General features: G+C 45.3%; 1 protein-coding gene and 1 long non-coding RNA gene across 2 annotated transcripts in view; one reads left to right on the forward strand and one right to left on the reverse strand.

Annotated features, from left to right (window-relative positions):
* Positions 1 to 3,257: 3,257 nt before the first annotated feature.
* Positions 3,258 to 6,113, reverse strand: LOC308323208. Its single transcript, XR_013964810.1, has 3 exons — positions 6,001 to 6,113; positions 3,958 to 4,659; positions 3,258 to 3,923 (listed from the first exon to the last, which is right to left on the reverse strand). It is a non-coding gene; the product is annotated as an uncharacterized lncRNA (long non-coding RNA).
* A 12,381-nt stretch (positions 6,114 to 18,494) lies between these two features.
* LOC308323485 (lysosomal alpha-glucosidase-like) overlaps positions 18,495 to 27,060 on the forward strand; it is a gene marked incomplete at both ends in the record, with an annotated part of 32,648 nt that continues 24,082 nt past the window's right edge. Inside the window, 8 exons of the mRNA XM_080775213.1 lie at positions 18,495 to 18,624; positions 19,145 to 19,593; positions 20,775 to 20,923; positions 21,937 to 22,102; positions 22,824 to 22,920; positions 24,014 to 24,133; positions 25,492 to 25,610; positions 26,091 to 26,222. Of these exons, the coding sequence (XP_080631339.1) occupies positions 18,495 to 18,624; positions 19,145 to 19,593; positions 20,775 to 20,923; positions 21,937 to 22,102; positions 22,824 to 22,920; positions 24,014 to 24,133; positions 25,492 to 25,610; positions 26,091 to 26,222 (1,362 nt within the window). The remainder of the gene's footprint in view (positions 18,625 to 19,144; positions 19,594 to 20,774; positions 20,924 to 21,936; positions 22,103 to 22,823; positions 22,921 to 24,013; positions 24,134 to 25,491; positions 25,611 to 26,090; positions 26,223 to 27,060) is intronic.

A 27,060-nucleotide genomic window follows, 5' to 3' on the forward strand; every position in this document is an offset into this window, starting at 1 on the left:
TCTTGGTAATATATGAATCAACTACAATTGAACGTTGGCCAGTCAAATGAGTACTTGAGTTAAAGTACTGCAGTACACGCTTTAAAAATATATTAAATTCATCATTTTTTTTGTAGTATAATGTACATGCTTTTTAAAAAATATCACATTAAATAGTAAATACACACTAAATATTACACCCATGTTGACCCTGCTGTGACATGTGAACATGGCTGCTGGGAAAGGGGTCTATTGTATCCTCAAGTCAAGGCTTTGCAAATTAATATTCATAATCATGCTTTTCAAAGAACACATGAATATTTTTTTGAACGTATTTAAAAGCAGGTGAATTGTCTTTGCCAGTGGAGACACAGTCTGACCAGGTTTCTTTTATCACATGGATAAGATCTCTGACACCACGGCGTCCGTCATATCGACGAAAACGTGATCCTGTTAGATTTGCCAACGAGACAAGTCACACCCAATGAATTAACCACAAGCAAAACACACACTATCACAAAAGCTCAGGGAATAAAACTTATTTCATGATATTATTTTTTATTAGTAAAGCAGTACCTCTGGAAATAAGATTTTAGAATGCTGGGTTCAAACAATTCCATGTATAAATTCACAGAATCTCTGAGAATATCGGTCACATCTGATCATAGCATTATAATTAATGATGGGAGATTAATCGGCAAACACATCGGTATCGGATGATTTGAGTTGTTTTTAGATTAATTGCCAATGGTTCGATTAATCAATCAGTCTGTCTTTACAGATAAACAAACCCAAAGTAACAGTTTGAACAGATCTACAAGCTCACACAATATTAAATATAGGAGGTATTTAAGTTAAATCTGACTTGCCTAAGCCTGCTGTGCAGATACCCCGTTACATTTTTCAGAATGGACAAATTATTATAATCTTTCAATACAGACTATGAAAGTTATATAATACCAGTGTTACCATGTTACCAGTGTTTCCCCTAGGGGAAAGTCTACTTTAACACTCTACTGTTAAAGTAGACTTTTTCAGTAGACAAAGTCTACTGTTAAAGTATGCATTACTTTTTTCTTCCTCCAGTGCGTGTATTTTCTGTCTAAAACCTAAAAAACTAAAAGAAATGTTCTAGTGTTCTAGTGCCATGATAATGTTCCACCTCCATTTTAATAACTAGATGCTTTCTTCAAAATTAGATTGGTAGAGGTAAACTGGTAGAGGTTGCATCCTCGTTCCACTGCAATTGTGCTTGCTTATATTTATGGAAAAAAAATATTTCAGTGTAAAATAAGCATAAGATTCAGTGTTCAGGGTAAAAAAAAAAGATGGGCTCACAGCCATAATTTAAGACATTACTGATTCTGTCATTTAGCATCACATAAAAAAAAGAGAGAGAATCTCTGTCATATGCTGAAAAATATATAATATTAAATCCTGCCCTCCGGAAAGAGGATGGATAAATAAAAAGTTAGAATAGAATTTGGACATTTGTTTTTATTACCATTAATCGAAAGACATACAATGTACTCTGCACACTAAAGTCGTATGTTAATTTAACAAATTGTAACTCAGAGCACACTGAAAACGGGCCACAAGGGTCCATTTGGTTACACCCACTCCTAGAGCCAGACCAACACACACCATCATGAGAAATTAGCATGTAAAGCGCAAAAAAGGAAGAGGGGAAAATAGACAACCAAACTAGGACATAATATTGGCCTAAATGGCATATAAATAATCAAGTCAATCATTAGCGCCAACATTGTCAGTACAACAAAAAACTACAATATAAAAATAAAAATCAATTCAAATTGAATTCACTTTTGAAGAAGCCTAAACAAAAAACAAAACAAGCTAACAAGGATTAAACAAAGGATTGTACATTGTGCACCATTAGTGTCAATAAGAGACAGCACCAGTATGAAAATAATATTAATGATGATAACAATAATGTCTTGCGCACAAGGTGTTTTTCCTACATTAATGCTCCCATCCTCCTTATCCATAAATGGAAGGCAAATAAATTCAAAAGTCAAACAGAGCAAGGGAGGGGAGGGAAATAAAGGGCGGATATTCTCTGTGGTCCTGTGGAGACTGGAGAATATCCGTAATGCCACGGTTCAGTTGAATGAATAAATCATAAGGCATAACAAGCCAGTTCATAAACCAGTCGGTCATATCGATTAAATGAAGTTAATCGATAGGGTGAAACTCCCCACCTCTCCTGTCAGCCAACTTCCATGGAAGGTTATAATAGTTCATTTTGAATATTGTTTCCCCGAATTCATTTAGTTACAATTCGTTTTTAGTTAGTTTATAGTTTTAGTTCTTTATATTTCAAATCAATACATGCATAACATCCCTAAAACCTTTTAAATGAATGAAGACTAAAGCGTTATTCATAGTCTGGATTTTCGGTGGTGAGGTGACCACGGAACTACAACATGACATCACGAGCCGTGGTGAAGAGCAAACCACCACCCCAGCCCTTCTCTCTGTTTTTACTCACCACCGCTCAACGTTATTTCAGCTCCGGTGGTCACCTCACCACCAGAGCGGTGGTCACCTCACCACCGAAAATCCAGACTATGAATGAGCCTTAAGGGAATTGTGTCTATAATTTCAGTTTGTTGTTTCCAACAGGCCAAAGACATGTTTTGCACGTCCGTCCTTCCATCTGTGTTTAGTGTCACAGTGTGTACAGCTAATCTGTACAAATCTTCCAGAAGGGTCTGTTATAGCGTGACCATGAGGCAGATTTTCACATTGTTACCTACAACTGTGTCGCGAATCTGCCGTGCAAAAGATTGCTCTCGAGTCTCTGCATATGGCCATGACCTGACCTGGTGACCTGGAGGAATACTTATGGTAGTTTTAGTTTGTTTTGTAAACACAGTTTCAGTTATTGTTTTTATTTTAAATCATTTTATTATTCTAGTTTTTATTTTTTCAGTAAACAAAAACTATATATTTTTTAGTTTCAGTTATTTCGCTTTTTTGTATGCATTCTCACGTGTTTTTTCAGATGACCATTTTGATTAAAGCTTTTGTAACAAACTGTACAAACAAATGGTGTTTCTCCTGTATGAATCATGTGTCTTTTCAGGGATACTTTGAGTTTAAAGCTTTTGTTACAAACTGTAGAAGCAAATGGCTTTTCACGTGTATGAATCCTAATGTGTTTTTTCAGACATACTTTGTAGTTAAAGTTTTAAATACAAACAAATGGTGTTTCGCCTGTATGAATCCTCATGTGTTTTTTTAGATTGGATTTTTGTTTAAAGCTTTTGTTACAAACTGTACATACAAAGGGCTTTTCTCCTGTATGAACGCTCATGTGTGGTTTTAGATTTGATTTAAGATAAAAGCTTTTGTTACAAACTGTACATACAAAGCGCTTTTCTCCTGTATGAATCCTCATGTGTGTTTGCAGATGTTGATTACGTCTAAAGCTTTGGTTACAAACTGTACAAACAAAGGGCTTTTCTCCTGTATGAATCCTCATGTGTGATTTCAGGTAATCATTTTTTGTAAAGATTTTGTTACAAACTGTACATACAAAGCGCTTTTCTCCTGTATGCATCATCATGTGCGTTTGCAGATCTTGATTATGCCTAAAGCTTTTGTTACAAACTGTACATACAAATGGCTTTTCGCCTGTATGAATCCTCATGTGTGTTTTTAGATTTGATTTTTGATAAAAGCTTTTGTTACAAACTGTACATACAAAGCGCTTTTCTCCTGTATGAATCATCATGTGTGTTTGCAGATGTTGATTTACCCTAAAGCTTTTGTTACAAACTGTACAAACAAAGGGCTTTTCTCCTGTATGAATCCTCATGTGTGATTTCAGGTAATCATTTTTTGTAAAGCTTTTGTTACAAACTGTACAAACAAATGGCTTTTTGCCTGTATGAATAACCACGTGTTCTGCCAGAACACTCATGCCACCGCAGACTATACCACACTCTGTACTACCTCTAATGTATGGCTTTTGTTTAAATGATTTCAGGTTCTGGGACAGGTTGCTATGAGACAATTTGTGTCCTTCCACAGGTTGGGTCTTGCATGATTTCAGTGTGTTCAAAACGGATTCATCATCCGTGGTCTCCCAGTCATCACTGTTATAAGTATAAGAACTGTTTAAAGAGGTGCTGGCTAGAGGCTCTGTCTTACTGTTTTCACCGTCATTTTCACTTTTCACTGCTAGTAATGTCAACGATAATCCCGCAGCGTCCTCTGGTTTTAGAAATACTTCTGAATCAATCTGTGGAGTTTCTATTTTCACCTGGACCAGTATGGAGCTATTCTCCTCAGGTTCATCTTTAATCTGTGGAGTTTCTATTTTCACCTGGACCAGTCTGGAGCCGTTCTCCTCAAGTTCATCTTTAATCTGTGGAGTTTCTATTTTCACCTGGACCAGACTGGAGTTGCACTCCTCAGGTTCATCTTTAATCTGTGGAGGTTCTAATTTCACCTGGACCAGTATGGAGCTATTCTCCTCAGGTTCATCTTTAATCTGTGGCGGTTCTAATTTCACCTGGATCAGACTGGAGCTGCTCTCCTCCTGTTCTTCTTTAATCTGTGGAGGTTCTAGTTTTACCAGACTACTGCTGTTTTTCTCCTGGCGATCAGGGGAAGACTCCTCTTTACACACACCAGGAAGGATTTGGAGATCTAGAACATGGAGAAAAATGGTCAATTGTGCATTTATATGGCGCATTTATCTATAGCGCTTTACATTCTTACACCGATGGCGGAGGGAAACACGCAAGGCACCAACCTGCACATCGGGAGCAATTAGGGGTTCAAAGAGGCTTGCTCAAAGACACTTAAGGCTCATGCATAGTCTGGATTTTTGGTGGTGAGGTGTCCACCGCTCCGGTGGTGAGGTGACCACCGGAGCTGAAATAACTTTATGGTGAGTAAAAACAGAGAGAAGGGCGGTGGTGGTGGTTTTCACTTCAACGCGGCTCAGTGATGTCATGTTGTAGTTCGGTGGTCACCTTGCCACCGAATATCCAGACTATGAAAAACGCTTAACTCTGGGGGAGCCCAGGATCGAACTGGGAACCCCAAGGTTCCCATCCGGCTGCTCCAACGGCCACTCTAAGACCTGAGCCAATCCCACCCCAAGAGAGAGAGAGAACATAACGTCAGCAGAATTTGCTTTATACAAAACATCAAGCATTCAATTACATTATGTAGGAAGCAGGAAGTGATAAAAGACAGATGTTCTCTTATTGTAGTCTTAAAGGAGCATTCAGTGATTTGGGTGATTTTGAAAAACCCCCGGTCCGCCCCGATAACAAGATGTGCACATGCATGCACTACAGTGGGGGACACGCGACAGGCCAACAGCACATACACAAAGGCCTGCCCCCGCTCGATCATGATTGGTGGAAGGCCCCTCTCTATCCTTATTGGATGAAGGCTGGGCCACCTAGCCAAAAACGAAACCTAAGGTTCTTTGACCCCCAGGGGTTAACTGGGGACAGGGAGGAACTCCTTATATGTTAAGCACACTCTATAGTAGGGAGGATTATCACAACAAAACAAAAACATAAGTGATATTTGTCAATGTTAATTGGAATTTGTTTCAGTGCTCTAAAAACAGACATACAGACAAACATCACATATTCATACAGTAGAAAAAGCTACAAAAGTACAAACATCATATGAGAGGGACCAATATAGATAAGAAAGAAAAAACCTTACAATTCATGTTAAATAAATAACAATTCATCACAGACTAGTTCATCGTTTTTACAACCAGCTTCATGCTGTAAAGTGCAAGAATGAAAAAACGTTACAATTCATGTTAAATAAATAACAATTCATCACAGACTAGTTCATCGTTTTTACAAACCAGCATCACGCTGTAAAGTGCAAGTGAAGATGGTCGGAGTTCAGGAGGGGAACAGACTCGGGTTAAGTGCTATTTTTTAAGCGTGAGGTATTGCACTTTAGAAAAATGGAGAGAGAGAGAGAGAGAGAGAGAGAGAGAGAGAGACTCACTGCCTGTATCAGTGTGGTTGTTGTCCTCCCAGGTGAAGGTGGGAGGAGCCATTGCATGGTCTGTCCTCCAGAGGGCAGCAGAGCTCAAGTATGGACTCAGGGCTGCTGAGTCACACACACACACACACACACACACACACACACACACACACACACACACACACACACACACTTAGATACTATAGAGAGAACAAGACAACCAAGTTAAAGTAGGGATAAGAGATTCAAGGCTCATTCATAGTCTGGATTTTCGGTGGTTAGGTGACCACCGAACAACATGACGTCACGAGCCACGGTGAAGAGCAAACCACCGCCACCACCCCTTCTCTCTGTTTTTACTCACCACCGCTCAACGTTATTTCAGCTCCGGTGGTCACCTCACCACCGGAGCGGTGGTCCCCCCACCACCGAAAATCCAGACTATGAATGAGCATTAACCCTCCTAGGGTCTTCGTGTTTTAGTGTCACCCAGGGCCTTCGGGACACTTTGACCTTGTCTTTGCTCGTGTTAAACCATTCTAAAGTAGTTTGAAAACCCCAAAATCCTAATGAATATACTATAGTTTGTTATTCATCAATAACTACAGTTATTACTAACAATTCAGTCATTATTGTCATTTATAGTTTCGTGTCAGGCAGGCAATAGAAGAGCTTTGTGGCAAATGCCAATTTACCATTCAGTCAACCGAACCTATACTGTCACCATGTAGCGTTCATTAGCGCGATCGTGACAAGATGCCCGCAGAGCATACATGAACAGTAAAGATACCAAGGATTGGACAGTGCTACGCAACACGGAAGTAACACTGACTCGAAGCCGTTTATAAATCAGTCGGTGAACGGCAAGGGGCCAGCTATGCACTCCAATGTTGAAGCGCTGGGCCCTAGTGGTAAGAGGAAGGACTGCAGGCGGACCCGTGGATTCTTGACGAGGAAACCCCGTGCAACCGAGCACCCAATGTTAAAGCCCAGCTGCACTTCCGCAGGTGTCCAAATGCTGAATCAGCTAAATAGACAGTCCTTCCGGCAGCCTTCCGGGTGCTTCAAAACACCACTGAGCAACTTCCACTGACATGAATAGCGGAGGGGGCGGAGCTTCGCGCCAGTTCAGTCTCTATCCTTTTAATACTCCATGGTGAACGGACGAGTCAACTTTTCACCACCGTTTGGTGTGTCATCGTCCCCCCGCCCCCGCACAATCAGAAGCGTTTTCAAAGAGACGAGTAGGATATAAAGGCAGCCTGAAAGGCAGGCATTTGCATTCTAATGGGTGATTGAGCGTCGCACTCTACGCGCAATGGCCATCAGGTCTGGTGTTTGTCCTCTCTTTTCTCAGTGTTTTCAAATGGATTTTTATACGACAGGAAAACTTGGAATTCCCATCTCGCGTACCGGTGGTTGAGGAACCTCTGGTCTAGGGTACCGCCGTCCAAAATTTAGAAAAGGTAACCGAGGGTCCCGAAAGGGGCTAATGTTGAGGTTGAACCTGAGGTCCATGCAGAAGGTAAGGGGTGTGTCTCATTTCTGTTTCATATAGCCAAATGATAACGATATGGAATAATGCACTATAAGTTAATTAATTCATAATTATAATAATTTCCTATAGAATGTGATCTTTATTCAATGCCATCATGCCCAGGTAGCTTATAAAAACACACATAACATAATAAACTCTCATTTAAATGTTTTATATTTCTTGTCTTCTTTTCACACATTAGCATATTTCACCAATAATTTGCAATGTGGCAAAATAAATGTACCCATGTTCAACACGTAGGGTAGGCCTAGTAATTATAACTGTGCACCAGTTATTTTATAGAGTTGTGCATATACATCACAGACTCCGTTAATATAGTCTCAGATCCTCCTTTTTATCGTAACTCTGTGACTTACAATACAAAAAGCGAGGTGAAGTCTGCCGAGTCCCGACATGGCTTGTGCTACGCAGAGTAATCTAGTACGCTTTGATCTCGCCGTAAAGCGGGGTGCTATGGGCAAAAGTTTCAAACATTGGAACTATCCCATTGAGATAGAATGAGCACTTCCGCATTCCATTGTTACAATGGGTTATGGGGGACGGGTCAGTCAACACTACCCAGCTAGCAAGTTATGGCGCGCCGCCTGCGGGAGGCGGTCGCCGCGCGCCGCCGATCGTGTCCTCCGCCGGGCGCGTCGCACGATGTGGCCGCGTCGTTCTTGATCAGCGTGTGCCGTGCGCGCCGACGCGCGTGTAGCCGGCGCCCCGCTTCTCTGCCGCGACTCGAACGTCAGCTACGACGGCAGCAGCAGGACAGCGTGGAGCTGTCTTATGACACCCCCCCCCCCCCCCATATGACCCCGCACCCCTCGATCCTCCCCCATGCTCACCTCCCTCCCACATATTTATAGAAACATAATAAAGCAGCAAATGTATACTTAATTTTGTTTCTTTATTAGGAAAAAAAAAGGTTACAATGAAATCATTTAGGCACATAGAAAAAATATGTAAACAACCAAGTTTAGAATACAAGTGGTTGATTTTTATGTCATTTTGCTGAGAATGCACTTTAAGACCACTCTGAGAACCACTGGCTTCTAAAATCTATAAAACACCAACTTTCCTGAAACCACCAGAACATGTTGGATAAGATTGTGTCCACATTTCCACAGTTTTCTGAAAAACCTATGTTTCTATATTAGTGGTTCTCAAATTATGTTATGTCAAGGACCCCAGAAATATTATGAAATTGGCCGCAGACACCTACAGTATCTGAAAATATGTTGTTCCAGGGACTACCCAGAAGCAAAGATGAGTTTAAAAACGTTTGCTCTGAAACAATATATATTCAAAGATTTGCACATTTTCAGGATAAAACTAAATAGCAGACCTACAAGCTCGTAGCGCGGTCCCTGGAACAACATATTTTCAGATTGGAGTAAATCGTTTGAACACCAATGATACAGAAACATCTAGGCTTTTCAGAAAACAACAGTCATACCATTCAAACACTTTAACCATAATTTTAAAAGCTGTTAGATTGTTGGCAGATTTACAAGCTCACAAGCTTGTAGATTTGCTAATACTAAAATGTGGCCCAAACACAGTGAACGTTTTAACTAAAATCTGCGAGGATTTAGAAGACATTTTGTGGAATCAGTTCAAGTTTAATTTCTATAAAACACCAAGTCTATTCTGTGTGGAGTTAGTTATGTAGGCCCAGTAATGTTGCAATAACAGTTACACAGCAATAAACAGAACACACAATCGAGATTCACCTTTTGAGCAAGAAATCGTGCAGCATACATTCAAGAGTCCATTTGGAAACCCCTATAGCGGTGGGTTTGAAACCTTTTCATGCCAAAGTTATTCACCATTTGAGCCACGGACCACCATTTGATGAGCTGCCTGCCGTGCCTGTCCGTTTCCTTCCTTTATGAAGCCTGACTGGTGGTGGCCGCCAGCAGAAGTTCCAAAATGCACCCTGTCCAACGTCTCCGGCTCTCAGACCCCAGGTCCCTGTCACTGAAGTCCAAGATCCCCTGGTTTTAGCCACTTTAACCATTATTTAAAAAGCTGTAAGCTGTTGAAAACGAGTTTGTAGATTTGCTCATTTTGAAACATTGTGAAAATGTGGCACAAATCTGTAAATATATATTATTTTGCAGCAAATGTTTTAACTAAAATCTGTGAGGATTTAGAAGACAGCTTAAGTCTTTAAAACACCAATTCTCTTCTGAGTGGAGTCAGGAGTTTCTGAGCGTAGCAATGTATGTATGTCCCCATGTCTGTATGTCCGAGCACGGAAAGCTGGGTGCGTTCCTTGAGGTCTGGATGTTGCGTATAGTAGAGGGTCAGGGAAACCCAACTGGTGGTAGCCTTTCCAGCAGAGGTTGCATTTGAAGTCGATAGGTCTTCCTCCAGCGAAAGTTCGTCTGAAATCACAGAATTAATTAAATAAATTATTGTGGGATAACGTTTTGATGGCACTGCCTTAACCCATTTAGACCTGAGGACGCATCTGTGTCGCCTAATAGGTTTTAAACATTATTTTAAAAGCTGTTATCTGTTGAAAAATAGCAGATCTACAAGCTCATAGTGTGGCACAGAGTGCCACAGTACTCATCATAATACACCTCAGTCATTTAAAATGTTATGATGGTAACAATGGTACACAGTTACACATTGTTGGGTGCCAATTTTCTGTCCTTGGTAAAATGAACAATTACCTTAAATTAAAGAACGATGTCTCAGCTCTGTACAGCATGTCACCTTGTCTGTAAAATGAAATCAAATTCAAGTCAAATTTCTTTCAAATGTAACAGCAAACTTGAGGCAAGAGAGCTTGTAGCATGCAACCTTAATTCAGTGGTAGAAATGTTCTTACCGTTTGTACGCCCAACAGATCCAAGTCCTGTGTCTGAAATCACAGTAACAACAAAATGGTAAACATTGTATGTACATAAAAATCAATTTGATGAAAACAGAAGATCTACAAGCACACAATGTGCTGCGAGCTTGTAGACCAGCTATATTCAGCATGCAACCAAGTGTAAAAATCAGGCTTAGAATAAAACAACAAAATGACTAAAATGACAAAAATTAAATCAAAATGTGTTGTAATTAGACAAATCTTTATTTGCAATTGTGGAACGTACCTGCATGGCAATGCTCATTTTGGTCACTGCATCTGCACCTATAATAGAATAACAAAAAAAGTCTGTTTTAAACATTAGCCTACTATGTGATATTTTTTACATTTGCAAGACAGACATTTGACGAAGATTTAGCCTTGCAGACCCCACATACACACAGACCCCATGCTGTATTGATGTGGTACCATAGGAGAAGTTCTAAAACAAAGAATGACAAAAAATGTGATTTACAGCTAAATGCTGTTTATGTAGTCTACACAAGCAACGTATCAAATCTTATCTAATTCGAATAATTGTGTTTAAGGACTTATCAACACAATAAGAAGTTACCTGTTAAAATAGCATGAGTTATACGTTTGCTAATGCTAACCTTATCCCCTCGTCCAAACAATAGATTGCCCAGGTAGCTAGGCTAGCTAGCTAGAGGGAAACATACACAGATAAAGATCGAAACGATTTTAACACGTGCAATTACACTACACACGGTAGATATCGGATATAAAAATACACTGACCTTTCAACTGAATTTCTCCGGAGAAAAACTGTGTAAGAACTAATATAAGCATTTGTTGGAGAGTCTTGTCTTCTGCCGTTCTGCGACTGCCTCCACCCCCGTACGTCGATTCAACAAAAACAACAACACTGCAATGCATGCCGGGTAAAGCCTCGGCTCCAGGCTAGGTAGGCTAGCCTGAACTAAAGTTACAATTACTAGTCTGAGGGTACATATTATTTTATTATTATTATTAATAACAACAATAATAATAATAATAAATATAACCGCAAGAAGAAGAAGTAGAAGAAGAATCCACTTAATTATATTCAATAGTTAAAAAATTATGTATTTTATACATATATGCACATCCTTGTCTGAGAGAGAGAGAGAGACGGGCGGGGGAGGCAAGCCTTACGTCAGCGTGAGGAGGGACTGTAAATCGCTGTAAATTCACGAGGCATTAAATCGCGATGGTTTGACGCGCGGACAGCGGGGGGAAGTCCAAGCCAGCCCGGGCGTGCTACGCTGTGAAGGCGACAGCGGGAGGCGGTAGCTAGCGGGGAAATGTTAGCTGGGTAGTGTCGTCTCATACAAGATCTCGCTGTTTCTACGTTAGCTAGCTTAGCTCATATGCATATGTTGTGGTCACAGTGAGAAAACACTGCACACGCTAATGATGTTCTTTCCCCATCAAAACACATAAAACCCAGAGTGCAGGCCTGGCATTCAACAGTATGCATCCATAGGATAACGTTATATTAATCAGCTTAGCAAGGCTGCTCACTTATGGGAGTTTGCGCCCCCTAGCGTAAACACAGAAGCATTATATAAACTCACAGACAATTTTGGCTGGGACTTTGAGACGTGATGACGTTGAGAACCGCCCACCGGTGCGCTAGTATAAAAGCGCGTCAACGTCCCTTAGTCTCCATTCATTTGTTTCTTCTCATGTGTGTAACACAGCGCAAGCGAAGTCTCCCTAAGGTTTAGCATCTGAGTTATTTCCATAAGGACGAGAAAACTTCTCGGTACCGCGGAAACTGCTTTCCTAGAGGCTTCGAGAAGTAAAGAAAAACGGTAAGTCCGTTTTTCCTTAACCAAGGTTAATAATAACTTGGTGGGTGATGTAACTTGTGTGGTGGCTCGAGCCCTGCTAAGTTTCTTTACCCGTGTGACGGTCTTTGACACGGCTAGCAATAGCGTGTTTTTGCTTCCACACAAACTTCGGTGACTTAAGGTCCCGAACGTGTGACGGGCTAGAAACGGCCTCGACCCTTTGTTAGTTTCCACACGGGTGCCGGCATCGGTGGCTGCTACCATTAGCCCGCTGTAGCCGACACAGCACACGCACGTCCCGCGGCCCCGAAGCCCGTGACGGCGTGGTGAGCTGCACGAGATATAGTAATATTTTTTGCTTAGCTCTCACGTCTGTGTTGACGGCCTGCTTTAACAGCTAGTGTATCCGACACAGCACACGCACGTCCCGCGGCCCCGAAGCCCGTGACGGCGTGGTGAGCTGCACAAGATATAGTAATATTTTTTGCTTAGCTCTCACGTCTGTGTTGACGGCCTGCTTTAACAGCTAGTGTATCCGACACAGCACACGCACGTCCCGCGGCCCCGAAGCCCGTGACGGCGTGGTGAGCTGCACGAAATATAGTAATATTTTTGCTTAGCTCTCACGTCTGTGTTGACGGCCTGCTTTAACAGCTAGTGTAGCCGACACAGCACACGCACGTCCCGCGGCCCCGAAGCCCGTGACGGCGTGGTGAGCTGCACAAGATATAGTAATATTTCTGCTTAGCTCTCACGTCTGTGTTGACGGCCTGCTTTAACAGCTAGTGTAGCCGACACAGCACACGCACGTCCCGCGGCCCCGAAGCCCGTGACGGCGTGGTGAGCTGCACAAAAATATAGTAATATTTCTGCTTAGCTCTCACGTTTGTGTTGACGGCCTGCATTAACAGCTAATAATAGCTCTTTTTTTCGGCCTCCACATACAACGCCCCGCGGCCTTCTAGCCCGTGGCGCCGTGTATTCTAAACAGCATATAGTAATATTTCTGTTTAGCTCTCACGTTTGTGTTGACGGCCTGCGTTAACAGCTAGTAATAGCTCTTCTCTCGGCCTCCACATACAACGTCCCGCGGCCTTTCGAGCCCGCGGCAGCGTGGTGATCTGAAACGCGCAGCCTTGTGAAACTGATTGATTAAACTCGCAGTTACTGTTGTAACCAGGGTTATATGAACCAGCGAGCCTTGCCTGTAACGTGTTCGCCCACGAAGCCTCCACCTACGTGGCTGCTTGTAACTCTGCTCTTCGTTTCCACGTGCTTCTAAGCCTCGTGTGATGGCAGAGTCCCCGACCACAACCCGTCGCCAACGCCGCCGCGCCCGGGCGGACGCTCACAGCCAGTGCATACAAGGGGCGTGCAAGACCTGCAAGGGCCTGCTCGCCCATGACGACTTGCATGACGAGTGTCTCTACTGCCTGGGCTATGGCAACCTCTATTGCACAGAAGGCCTACACTGCCGCTCTGAAACAAGGAGCCAGGCACTGGTCCCCTGCATGGAGGCGCCGCTCTCCGACGCCCCGATGATTCAAACAGCATATAGTGATATGCCTGTTTAGCTCTCACGCTGTGCTGACGATCTGGGTGAACAGCTAGTGATAGCTCTTTCCCCAGCTTCCACACACGACGTCCCGCGGCCCTTCGAGCCCACGGCAGCGTGTTGTCTGAAACTTACAGCCCTGTGAAACTGATTGATAAAACTCGAGGGTACTGTTAGTAACCCGGGTGGCATGAATCAGCGAACCATGCTGGTAGCGTGTTCGCCCACGGAGCCTCCGCCTACGTGGCTGATGGCTCGGGCTGCTGCTTCGCACCCCACTGATGTGGCGGTCTGCGACTCAGCTATCGCTGCACTTAGCTTGTAAGAGCGGCCATTGAAGCGGAGGTTACTGACGTAACTAGGGCTCCTTAATCGGCGAGCCCTGCCTGCGATGTCCGCCCACGCCTCTCTTGACCTTACAGGATGAGGCGGCTGCTCGCAGCGGCATGCCACTTCCTGCCTGGACCCTCACTGAACGTGGCTGCCGGTTGGCCGCCACTAGAGGTTACATGTGTAACCAAGGCCGCTCGCTTATGGCTAGAACGATGGTTACGTTCGTAACCCCTCGTTCTATGGGCCGGCGAATGCTTGGCTACCGCCTCCGTCGCGTGTTTCCTGGCTGACAGGAATGAATGGCGCTTGACGGCTTCGCCCCGGCTTCCACTTAGACGTCGCCGCCTTGGTTCCATGCCGGGTGACGGTCTGTGAGAACGGCCATGGATGGCCCTGTTCTCCTGTGACACCGGCGAGTCTGGTCTACGGCTCCCGTCACGTGCCTCCTGGTTTCCAGGGGAAGGTGGCTGCCTCCGACTTGTCAACTTTGCCCCGGGTTTTCTACCTGGACAATGCCAGCACGGTCCCCCACGGATGGGCGACCTCAGGAAACAATTGATTTCCACGCTGTGTGACGGTCTGATGATGGCTATGGACGGGCTCTTAGCCTGTGAGTCGGGCTGTTGCTGGTGGGGACTGCCTATGACCGGAGGTCTGTGGCTGGCTTGCCTGGTTGATGACCGCACACTTGTCTTGGCTTCGCCAAACTCGGGCCCCCCCCCATCGGCGGACGACCTCGCGGGAACTGCTCACCGAACCTGGGGATCACTCTCGTGACCTCGGTTTCCTTTGCTCCAGCTAGTGATGTTCATTCCTAGCATTCCACCTAACGTGTCTGCCCACTGACCCGGGCAGCACAGGGCTGGTGCAATGTGGTTCCCATGCTGTGACGGACTGTGGGCCCTGCTAAGCCCCCACACGCCCGCGGCGCCTCTACAGTAGCTGGCGACAGCCCTGTCTTGAGTCCCCGCTTGTATCTTGTTCAATAAGGTGACGGCTTTCGCGACTGCTAGTGATAGCTCTGTCCTACCCACTTTACATGACTGGATACTAACCTGCTTTATTGTTTCCTTTACATCCTAGCTGAGGATGTCTGTGGCAACCAGAGCCCGCCGTCGGCAACGTCGCGCCCATGAGGACGACGACAGCCAGCGTCCGCAGAAGACCTGCAGGTCGTGCCCGGGCCTGATCGCCCGGGCCGACAGGCACGACGAGTGCCTGTACTGTCTGGGCTACGGCCACGCCGTGGAGGCGATGGAGAAACCGGGGCGGTGTACACACTGCCTGGATTTCTCTGACATGATCGTACGATGTAGGATTAAGCGTACACAGAGGGCATACCAGGCCCAACGGGACGCCCTCGTCCAGATCAAAGAGGATGAGGCCCAGCGCGGAATGTCTGCGGCACGGGGGTCCCGCAGAGGCCCTCCACGGAGGACCTGCGCACTGGAGGCCTGCAGGGGTTTCATAGAGGGAGGAGACAGACATAGTCTCTGCCTCTACTGCTTGGGGACGGCTCACGCGGAGAATGCCCTCACGGGGGAGGGCCCCTCCTGCACCCCGTGCAACAGCATGAGGTCCCCTGGCCTTAGGGAGTCGCGCCTCCGTGAAGTGCGGATGCACTTCGACAGGCCGGAGAATCGGCAGGTCGTCGGAACCCCGAAACCCACGGCGAGGTTCTTCGGAGGACTGCCTCGGGCGGCTCCGAGGACGACTGCCCCCCGGGCGGGGCCCATCCCGGCCCCGCGGACCGGCATCCGCAACGCGCCGTCTCTTCCCCCACGACCGGTGGATGTGATGGATGAGGGGATGCCGTACAACGGGGTCCCCGTCGCCTTCGACAGGGCCGACGTCGCCGGGCAGGGGAACGTGGATGACGTGCAACAGGTGGATTCGCCCCTGCTGCACGGGGCCGTGGCGTTCCCTCTGGTCGCTGCGGTGGCCTTCCTAGGACGTGGGTCGACGGTGCAGGCTAGAGTGACCCCCGCCCTCCGCCAGGGCAGACTGAGAGGGGTCCCCATAACCCCCCTAAGTTCGACCAGGAGGGCTGTTGGAGTGGACGGCGTGGCTTTTCCGACCGTGATGCGCCATCAGGGCCGTCTCGGAGTGGGGGGCCGACGCCCTTCCCCGTCCTACGGGACGTGCTCTCCTGAGGGGCACGACCGATGGGGGCAGCTGTAGGGGGCCAGACTGGACGTCTTTGCCTCTCTCCCCTCCGCCTTGCGGTCCCGGGCTTGTCAGGGAGGGGTCTCGGACCTCGCCTTTTGGACCACGCTCTAGGGATAATGGCCGGTCGGGACTGGCCCCACCTCCTTCCCCTATGAGGGACCTCGATAAGGGTAGGGGTCTCGGGCCCCACCCTCGGTCCTCGGAGGGAGAATGGAGGTTGATCAGGAAATGTGCACGCTCTTAGCCCCTGTACATTTTCTGTAGTATTACTGTTGTTTTTCTGTTTTCTGTATCTGCTCTGTATTGTTTTTTCTTGAATAAATAATACATGAGAACTGACGCTGTCACCGCCTGAAACTTCTTGGAGGGCGTGAGCCGATGTGTGGGGTGGTATAACCCACGACTGGGTCAGTTTCCTACGGGAGCTGTCCCAGGCCCGGTAGGTCACGCCCGTTTGCTTTTTCATTGGTGAATGAGGGCTCCTGTGCACCCACCTCTTGTGAGAGGATGGGCTATTCATGGGGCGTCCATAGGGCAGGACGGCACCGGTGTTACCCCGCTGCTTTCTCGCAAGAGAAAGGGGGGGGGGGGGCGTGAGGCCGCTTCTAGGCCTGGGTGCTTTGGACGGCTATTTGGTGGTGTTTTCACTTCAAATATTCGCGGGCAGGGTTCTGTTGCGCATGATTTGAGATGGCGATTGTTTGAGGACTGGTGTTCACCAGCTCAAGTGGTGCCTTTTCAAGCGCCAGTGAGGGTCGTTCTGTCGTTCCTCCAGGACCTCTTGGATAAAGGCAGAGCCTTTAGTACTGTCAAGGTGTATCTGGCTGCTATCTCTGCCTGCCACATCGGTTTGAGGACAAGACGGTGGGCCAGCTCCCGCTGGTACGCCAGTTCATGAAGGGAGCTAGTCGTCTCCTTCCGGTGACTAGGTCTTTGGTCCCTTCATGGGACCTTGCTTTGGTTCTGGACTCTCTGTCCCGACCACCGTTTGAGCCCTTGGAGGAGTTGGGTATGAAGCTATTGTCGCTGAAGACAGCGTTGTTAATAAGCTTTGATGACCGCTAAGAGGGTCGGTGATATCCATGCGTTGTCCACGAGTGCGGAATGCATGAGGTTTAATGGGGATGCTAGGGTGGTCATGAAGACCAATCCGGCGTTTTTACCTAAGAACCGCCTGGCTACCCTGGTACCGATGGACCTGGTGGCGTTCTGTCCGCCCCCCTTTGCCTCTGAGGAGGAGAGGAGGAGGCATAACCTCTGTCCGGTGAGGGCATTGAGGTTGTATTTGGACAAAACTAAGGCGACAAGGAAGACTACACAGCTGTTTGTCTCCTGGGATCCCAAGACTGTGGGACTGCCTATCTCGAAGATTAGGCTTTCCCAGTGGATCGTGGAGGCTATAGAGCGGGCTTACTCTGGTAGGAATATAGTGCCTCCCATAGGGTTGAAGGCGCATTCCACGAGGGGTATGGCGTCATCCTGGGCCCTCTGTAGGGGGGTCTCTGTTCAGGATGTTTGTTCCGCTGCAAGTTGGGCATCGTCTTCCACTTTTGCCACCTTCTATAGGCTGGATGTGACAGCAGCGCCGATGGCGCATGCGGTCCTGAGCGTGGCCTCCAGTTAGTGGAGTGACTCGGCTCCCTGGGGGGACATTGGTTTTCTCCAGGGTGCTGAGCTGGTTGTTCTGTCGGCTCCTCTTAGGCGCTTATGACAGACCTGGGCCTGGTTGGCTTTCCCAAGGAGGGGCAGTAGTCCTTTTGGGGACGTACTGTGGTCCTTGCTCACAGATGGTACGGGCCCTAAGGGTCCAGACTTCGCGATGACAATAAGGGAGTTAATAAAGTCTCCCATAAGTGAGCAGCCTTGCTAAGCTGATTAATATAACTAGGGGTTACGTATGTAACCAAAGTTATATAACAGCGAGCAAGGCTGCTCACTAGGATTCCCTTCTTGTTGCTTGAGAAGAGAACAATTGTTATCGAATGGAGACTAAGGGACGTTGACGCGCTTTTATACTAGCGCACCGGTGGGCGGTTCTCAACGTCATCACGTCTCAAAGTCCCAGCCAAAATTGTCTGTGAGTTTATATAATGCTTCTGTGTTTACGCTAGGGGGCGCAAACTCCCATAAGTGAGCAGCCTTGCTCGCTGTTATATAACTTTGGTTACATACGTAACCCCTAGTTTCCCCCACACATAATTACCTGATAGGGGGAATAGAACACAATACGCAGAAGTCTCCTCTCACCATTCAATGGGGGACGGTGGCTTCCCTACACACAAGGACTGTCTGACTCTAAAGAGGACGAGACGCGAAGAGAAGAGAGAAGACCGTAGGGGCGACGACATGGCGCTCCACTGCTCCATGGAAGGAAACATGCGCAGTTGAGGCTCACTAGACAGTAGCTTGTTAGCAGGCTGGCACTACGCCACAAGCTAAGTGGATGTTTTGGTCATGCTTAACAGAATTAAATGGTCTTTATAAGTTCTGCTTTTGCGTCGACACGTAAATATACAAAGTGCAGTCTGATACAGATGTAATTATCTTGTCTTCTGTTGGAATAGTGGAATGATGACGTTTATAATGTTTGGGGGAGCTAATGACGACAGCCAACTTCAGCAGCAGTGTCTGATTGCACCTGTAACAGTAAAATAGTTCCACATTCCTAAACGTTACTCAAACTATTAAACACAGTTTATACATGCTGAGTGCACAGAATATTCACAGCATGGCTGTATTGTCTTCGTCGCCGGCCCCAGCTATGATCCTGCTCACTTTGACATTATTATTGACATGTTTGTACATCAGATATTGTCCTGAACACGAGATCATCAGACAGATCAAGTCGACCAGTGCACAGCAAAACCCTGTGGTTGCATTTGTGAGACGTCTGATCCATTCAGCAAAACTACAGAGCAACGAGAGAGGGTATGTTTTGGATAACAACATTGGCCCCGGTCCTGAGCACCACCAGCACACACAGGACTCAGGGCGAACCCACACTCGTGATAGTCCCAGTGGAGACGACGACGACGATGATGACGACACCTGTGCTATGGCCCTGGAGGACAGGTTTGACTGTGCCAGGGACAGAGCCCTTAGCCAGGGGGAGTGTGAAGGGAGAGGCTGCTGTTTCGCTCCTCTGTCTGGTGGTGGTGGAGGAGGAGGACCACCGTGGTGCTTCTATCCACGGGCGTACGCCGGTGGCTACGGCATGGGACCCCTCACCCCCACCGCGCGAGGCCAGGCTGCCGCCCTGACGCGCTCCTCCCACACCTCCTACCTGCCCGGGGAGGTCGCCACCCTCCGTCTGGAGGTCATGGAGGAAAGCCACGGTCGCCTGCACCTCACCGTGAGTCTGTCAGTCTGTCTGTAGGGTCTGGCTGTCTTATCTCTGCCCTATATTATTCTTACCTTACTTCAGAAAGAGATGGAGTACGCACTGTTATACAGTAATCTCTAAGGCCTGTCAATGGGGGACCAAATCACAAACATTTCACTATCTGTTTTACAAAATACCTCTATCGATATTGTTATCTTTCTGTGAGGATGATCTACATTTTCTTGTGACGTGTTGTGACTGTGAGCTTGTATATGTCACTTTTACTATTTTTTTTAAAACATTTTGGATAAGATAGATCCAAAGATAAGCCGTGGAAAAGAGTACTTAAGTTATTCAAAGCACGAAAAGACACCCCGTTTTCCAAATCTGTTACTTTTCAGGAATCACACAAAAGTATCAAAAGTGCCAGAACTGCAAGCTCAAAATGTGTCGCATTTTGAGCTCACAGATCTGCTGCTTTTGATACTTTTGCGGGACGCTGTAGTAATAATAATGATGAATTGCATTTTATAGCGCTTTTCCAAGTGCTCAAAGTACTTTACAATAGTTCATTCATTCATACATTGGGAGGTGAAGCGGCGAACAGTCAGCACCAGCGTCCTCACTACCCACATTCACACACCAATGGTGGCAAGGCTCACACCGAACGACTCATTGGAGGCAGTGTAGGGTTCAGTGTCTTGCCCAAGGACTCTTCGACATGTGGACAGGAGGAGCCGGGATTCGAACCTCCGACCCACGGATCATTGGCATTGGCACCTCCTGAGCCACAGCCGCCCGCCCCCACAAAGTAGTACGATCAAGTAGGGTGTTAAGTTTGTTAAAACCAAACAAACTCGGAGATAATTAGTTTCTGACCGACAACAACTAAAATGACACAGAGGTGTTCCCAGCTGGAAAGGCATATTAACCCATTCTGAACGGGAACCCATTTGTGTGTTCGCATCATGTTATGCTTTAGCTATTGAAAAATAGCAGATCTACAAGCTCATAGCGTGCCACCGAGTGGCGCGCTACGAGCTTGTAGGTCTGCTATTTTTGAAAAATCGATGAACGACTGACATTTTTTAAATCTGATCTCAGGTCAGAATGGGTTCATCAGACCAGTGTGTGTCCAGTGGAAACCTTCGTATGAATCTGATCTCAGGTCAGAATGGGTTAACAAGTTACCGTGCTGTGTTCCCCTCCAGATAAAGGACCCTTCATCTCAGCGATACGAGGTTCCTCTCCCCCATGAGGATGACATTCATACTGATGTCCAGAACCCCCTCTACACCGTTGAATTCCAACCTGAACCTTTTGGCTTCCTCGTACGCCGTCGATCCAATGGACGGGTCATGTAAGTACTGTTGTCCGTACAGTGTTGTTTTCGTCGACTAAAACTAAAGACGAAAAATGTTCGTCGACTACCCTTTTCCACTGACAAAAACAAAATGGAAAGTAAATAAAAGCTAAGCTATGATGACTAAAACTAAGACTAAATATACTGACAATTTCGTCAACAAATTAAAAACTAGACTAAAATGTTTAGGAAGGGACTAGTGGACAAGAGATCCAGTATGTCATTTTACAATTAGTTGCATGCTGAAAATAGCCCGATTTACAAGCTCACAACGCGACGCGTTGTGAGCTTGTAGATCGGCTATTTTCGACGACGGCATCAAGGCCCGCCAAAATACATTTTGTTCGACTAAATCAACTGCAGATTTAGTCGACTAAAACTAGACTAACACTAAGACATTCCCGTTGACTAAAATGTAACTAAAGCTAAATGAAAACTATATTCAAGAGAATATGACTAAAAACTCAAATCAAAATTTGCTGCCAAAAACAACACTGGTTCCGTACAGTACTTGTTCAGGTTATTGAGATTCACACATGACACATTTCTGCAGTGAGGTTTTAACCCATTCAGGACGGGAACCCCTTTTTTTTTTTTTTAAGCATTATGTTATACTTTAGCTGTTGAAAAATAGCAGATCTACAAGCTCATAGCACGGCACCGAGTGTATATATATTTTTTTTAAACGAAAAACGAAAAAACGTTGGCTGTGAAAGAATATATATAATATATATTCTTTCACAGCCAACGTTTTTAACTCGTATCTTTGCTTCTGGGTGGGGTGGTGGTCGCTGGAACAACATATTTTAAGAGGGGGGGGGTCTGTGGCCAAATATATATCATTCTATGCGTCCTTGGCATGAAATGGTGTGAACACAACTGATAAAGAAACATGGGTTTTTCAGGGGAAAAAAATGGTTGGATTTAGAAGACAGTTAATGTATCTCTCCTGTTTGCCTGTTTGCTGCGTGTGTCTTTCCTGTTGCGTCTCGGACCGGCGGTCACTATAGCGTGAACAGCACGGTGGCTCCGCTGCTGTTTGCTGACCAGTACCTGCAGCTGTCCACCGCTCTGGCCTCCTCGCTGGTGACTGGCCTGGGGGAGCACTACGCCCCTCTCGTCCTGGACCTCAACTGGACCTCCCTCACGCTGTGGAACAGAGACATGGCCCCTCACGTGAGTCAACAAACCATGTACAACCCAGATTCGGCACAAGCAAGGGACTAAATTATTTTCGCTCCTATGCCACCAAAATGTGGAACGCCCTACCTAACAGTCATTAAGACATGTGAATCCCTTGACTCCTTCAAAACTGCTCTCAAAGGGCACCTACGGACGGCTGCAATTCGAAACTGGCCCCCGTAAAATCTGAATCCAAATCTGACAACAGCGCGTGAGTCTGTGGAGTTGGCGCCACAACAAATGCACATCTCTTAACCCCTTTAGGCCTGACGTCGAAATTTAAAAAATGTCTTCCTAAATCATGACAATTTTCCGATCCCCATCTGAAAATATGTTGAAGCAAATATTTGAGTTAAAAACGTCTGAACGAATATATATTCAAAGATTTGCACTGGCTTTTAAAAAATAGCAGACCTACAAGCTCGGTGCCGCGCTATGAGCTTGTAGATCTGCTATTTTTTCAATAGCTAAAGTAAAACAACACCAAACGCCAAAATGGGTTCATGTCACGTGACGTTTCATCTCTCCATATCCAGTGTCTCTTGTAAAAGAGATCTCTGATCTCAATGGGAACCTTTAGTGACAAGCGAAGCAGTGTGAAATATAACAGAAATAATCGTATTTGCTAAATGATCAGCATGAACCATTCCACGTTCTGATTTAAAAGAAAGGTACGGTACAGATATAGTTGTTTATTTCATGTTATTGTCTGTAGAGCGGTGCTAATCTGTACGGCTCCCATCCATTCTACCTGGTACAAGAGGAGGATGGTCTGGCCCACGGAGTCTTCCTGCTCAACAGCAATGCCATGGGTACGTTATTAATGTCACAGGTACCTGGATATCAGCTCATTAATGTCATGGGTACATTATTAATGTCACGGGTACCTGGATATCAGCTTATTAAAGGACAACTTTAGTTTTTTTCAACCAAGGTTCATGTTTTAGGTTGTTATTAGAGAAACTAAAAGGTGAGTGTTCATTTTCTTTCATTTGCTGCTTTCTTTCGTTTTAGGGATTTTTGCAGTTTTTGACAGGGGGGGCGTGGGCATTCGAGCATGGGGCTAAATATGTATATTTTAACACAATTTTATGGTGATTTATTTTTTTATGGTTTACTATAGCCCTAATAAACGCCAGGAAATTACATCTGGCCACAAAAGATCACGGGATCTATTGAATGTGACAAACTGACATATTGAGCCTATACACACACAGTATAAGCCTTCCCCCAGTAGGCTACCTTCACATTCAGTAGATCCTGTGATCTTCTGTGGCCAGATGTAATTTCCTGGCGTTTATTAGGACTATAGTAAACCATAAAAAAATAAATCACCATAAAATTGTGTTAAAAAATACATATTTAGCCCCATGCTCGAATGCCCCCACCCCCTGTCAAAAACAGCTAAAATCCCTAAAACGAAAGAAAGCAGCAAATGAAAAAAGATTAACACTCATCTTTTACTTTATCTAATAACCTAACCTAAAACATGAACCTTGCTTGAAAAAAACTAAAGTTGTCCTTTAATGTCATGGGTACGTTATTAATGTCATGGGTACCTGAATATCCGCTTATTAATATCATGGGTAAACCTGGACATCACTTTAATAATGTCATGGGTACTACTGGGATGTCACTTTATGCTTGGATATCTTCATTAATGTCATGAGTATAGTCTTCCTTCTCTGCCAGAGCTTCCCATTCCCATATTAGTGCTGTTCATGTACCCCTAGTATGAGGATATGTCATTATTACTAATGTAAATGTCTGAACTGAATGTCTGTTCTGTATAGTAATCCTGCAGCCTGTAATGTACTTATTAACTGTGCTGTGTGTGTGTGTGTGTGTGTACAGAGGTGATCCTGCAGCCTGTAATGTAGTTATTCCTGTGCTGTGTGAGTACAGAGGTGATCCTGCAGCCTGCTCCTGCTCTCACCTGGGTGACCATCGGTGGAATCCTGGACCTCTACGTCTTCTTGGGTCCTGACCCCCAGAGCGTCGTCCGACAGTACCTCCAGGTCATCGGTGCGTCACGTGCGTGCGGTGGTCAAAACTACACACACACTGACTGAACCTATCGGGGGCTCTGTCAGCCAAAACCATGTTTCTCAACCAGTGCACACTTCCCACTAAATCAAAAAACATCCTGGGTTCCATCCCTGCCCCATTTCACCCCATATCTCTTTCACTCACTTTCACTTTTTTTTCTTTTTAACAAAAGAGCTATTAGCTGCAAAAAGTATCTTTTAAGGGCAGATTCAGACTAGGGGTCTCGGGTCCACACCTGCGTCCAGTTGCCAGATGTTGTAATTAGTGTGACATTTTGTTTTTCCTTTTTTTTTTTTTGTGGCTTTCGCCTTTAATTTATTATTTTTGTAGAGGGATAGATGAAAGTAGGCTGACAGGGAATGGGGAGAGAGATGGGGGGGGGGGTGACATGCAGTAAAGGCCGCCGGGATCGGGAGTCGAACCCTCGACTCCACACTGCCAGACTGGATTACCAGCCGAGGTGCCTGGACCGCTGAGCCACGGCCCAGGCCAATTTGCTTTTGACATTTTTAACATGGTTAATGTATTGTAGACATAATGCATACTAAAGGACTGTTAGTGCACGTGTGTGTATTTAAATGAGGGGCATCTCATCACAAGTTCTCCTATGATGAGTGTATTTAACCCATTCTGGGGGCGGGAACCCCTTTTGGTGTTAGCATTATTGTGAAGCCTGTACTTCTAGGCTAAACAGCAGGGCGACTGGGTTGAACTTTAGTTTGACGGCGTGCAGTGATTAATTCAATATCCAGTCGTTAGTTTGAAGCGTGCAGTGATTAATTCAATATCCAGTCGTTGAATCTCTTTTGGATTATGTCAATCCATTTATTGAGAACATCCATATTCGCAGCAGTAGTATTCAAACTTTAAATAAACGGTGTAAACTTACAGACAAACAACAAACTGAACCATCGACCACGCACGGTCGAAAGCTGTGTCGTCTTCCCCTGTCGTACCTGAGTGCCATCACAGTGACTGGTAATAAGGGTTTCCATGACAACCACCCACCATTCTGACTGACTGATTGCCATGACGTCATGATATAAGAAGCGCACATCATACTCATCATTCATTTGTTTAAATAAATAAAACAAAATAAACAAAAAAGCATTTTGAATTCCAACAATTATGTTATGCTTTAGCTACTGAAAAATAGCAGACTCGGTGGCGTGTATGAGCTTGTGGGTCTGCTATTTTTGGACGACTGACATAGAAACATAGCTTTTTCAGAAAACTGTCATTTTCAAACAGACATTTTTTTAGAATCTGATCTCGGGTCAAAATGGTTTCAAAAAATATATTGAAATGAGGGCCTGGCTTTGTCGTCTTCACAGGCTATCCCATGATGCCTCCATATTGGTCTCTGGGCTTCCACCTGTGTCGCTGGGGCTACCGGACCACCAACGCCACGCGGGAGGTGGCACGGCGCATGCACGCCGCCAACATGCCCCTGGTAAGGAGGTGGCACAGCGCATGCACCATGCCAACATGCCCCTGGTAAGGAGGTGGCACAGCGCATGCCTCTGGTAAACATCATAGTATAAGCTCTAATAAATTGTTTACATGTGATGAACTCTTACAGTTCACTGTGAGACAAGTCCGGGTGTACCTTGACAACAACCACACATTATTATTGCTCAATATACCTGTATAACATCTAGATAAAAAAGGTTTTTATAAACTATTATTTAATTCACTCAGTGCTTTGTGCACACTGATTGAATACAGGTGTGCTCTGTTATACTGGCACAAGGTCGGCTCTGCCACTTTGAGAGGTTTTCATGAGCAGCCACTTCTTCTGAAATGCTGCTGTTGTGTTGTGATGCATTGGACGTATTATTACCGTGTGGTGTTCTTGCTTACTGTAAATCGCTCTGGATTAAGAGCGTCTTGCTAAATGCCTAAATTGTGTTGTGTCGCGTTGCGTCATCAGGACGTCCAGTGGAACGACCTGGACTACGCGGATAAACGCAGGGTGTTCACCTTTGACCCCCGGCGATTTGGGGACCTCCCAGACATGGTGCAGGAGCTCCACCAGAGGGGGATGAAGTACGTCCTGATCCTGGTGAGATAGACCGTGACCTCATAAGTCATAATAGAGCGTCGCAGTCCCTCCCCCTTTCAGAACGACGAGTGGCCCAGGAAATGAATCGCAATGCATTTTTTCCCCATAGGCATTTCTTAATTTTATTTATTTAAAGACCTTTTAAGCGTCGTACGAAGCCAACTCTTGTCGTGACAAATCATGACGACACACACAATATTTTGGACCAAACAAATAATTACAAGATCAGTGAGATCCAATCAGGGTGTGCCACGACCCGCCCCTTCTAGAACACGTTAGCTCAGGCTATCATCATAACCCTAACCGTCTGTAACATAATAACCCATTCTGAGTTCTGACCTGAGATCAGATTCTAAAAAATTCTTTTACATCCTGACAGTTTTCATTCTGACCTGAGATCAGATTCTAAAAAGGTCTTTTACATCCTGAAAGTTTTCATTCTGACCTGAGATCAGATTCTAAAAATGTCTTCTAAATCCTAACAGTTTTCTGAAAAAGCTATCTTTCTATGTCAGTCGTTCTTTGATTTTTCAAAAATAGCAGACCTACAAGCTCGTAGACCTGAGCTTGTAATATCTAAAGCATGACATAATGCTAACACCAAAAGGGGTTCCCGCCTAAAATGGGTTAAAGTGCGTTCTAATCCCACTAAGACGTCTTCAAAAGGGACAACAAAGAACATAATAAACTCCTTTAATTTTAATGAATAATAATAATAATTATTATTATTATTATTATAACAATAGCAGCAACAATGATAATAGATCAAACTTGTAGAGTGCTTTTCTAGGCACTCAACGATGCTTTACAAAACAACATGAATAACTTTATTAAAACA

The sequence above is a fragment of the Protomyctophum bolini genome (genome assembly GCF_963924005.1).
Source record: "Protomyctophum bolini genome assembly, chromosome: 11".
Classification (NCBI taxonomy): Eukaryota; Metazoa; Chordata; class Actinopteri; order Myctophiformes; family Myctophidae; genus Protomyctophum; species Protomyctophum bolini.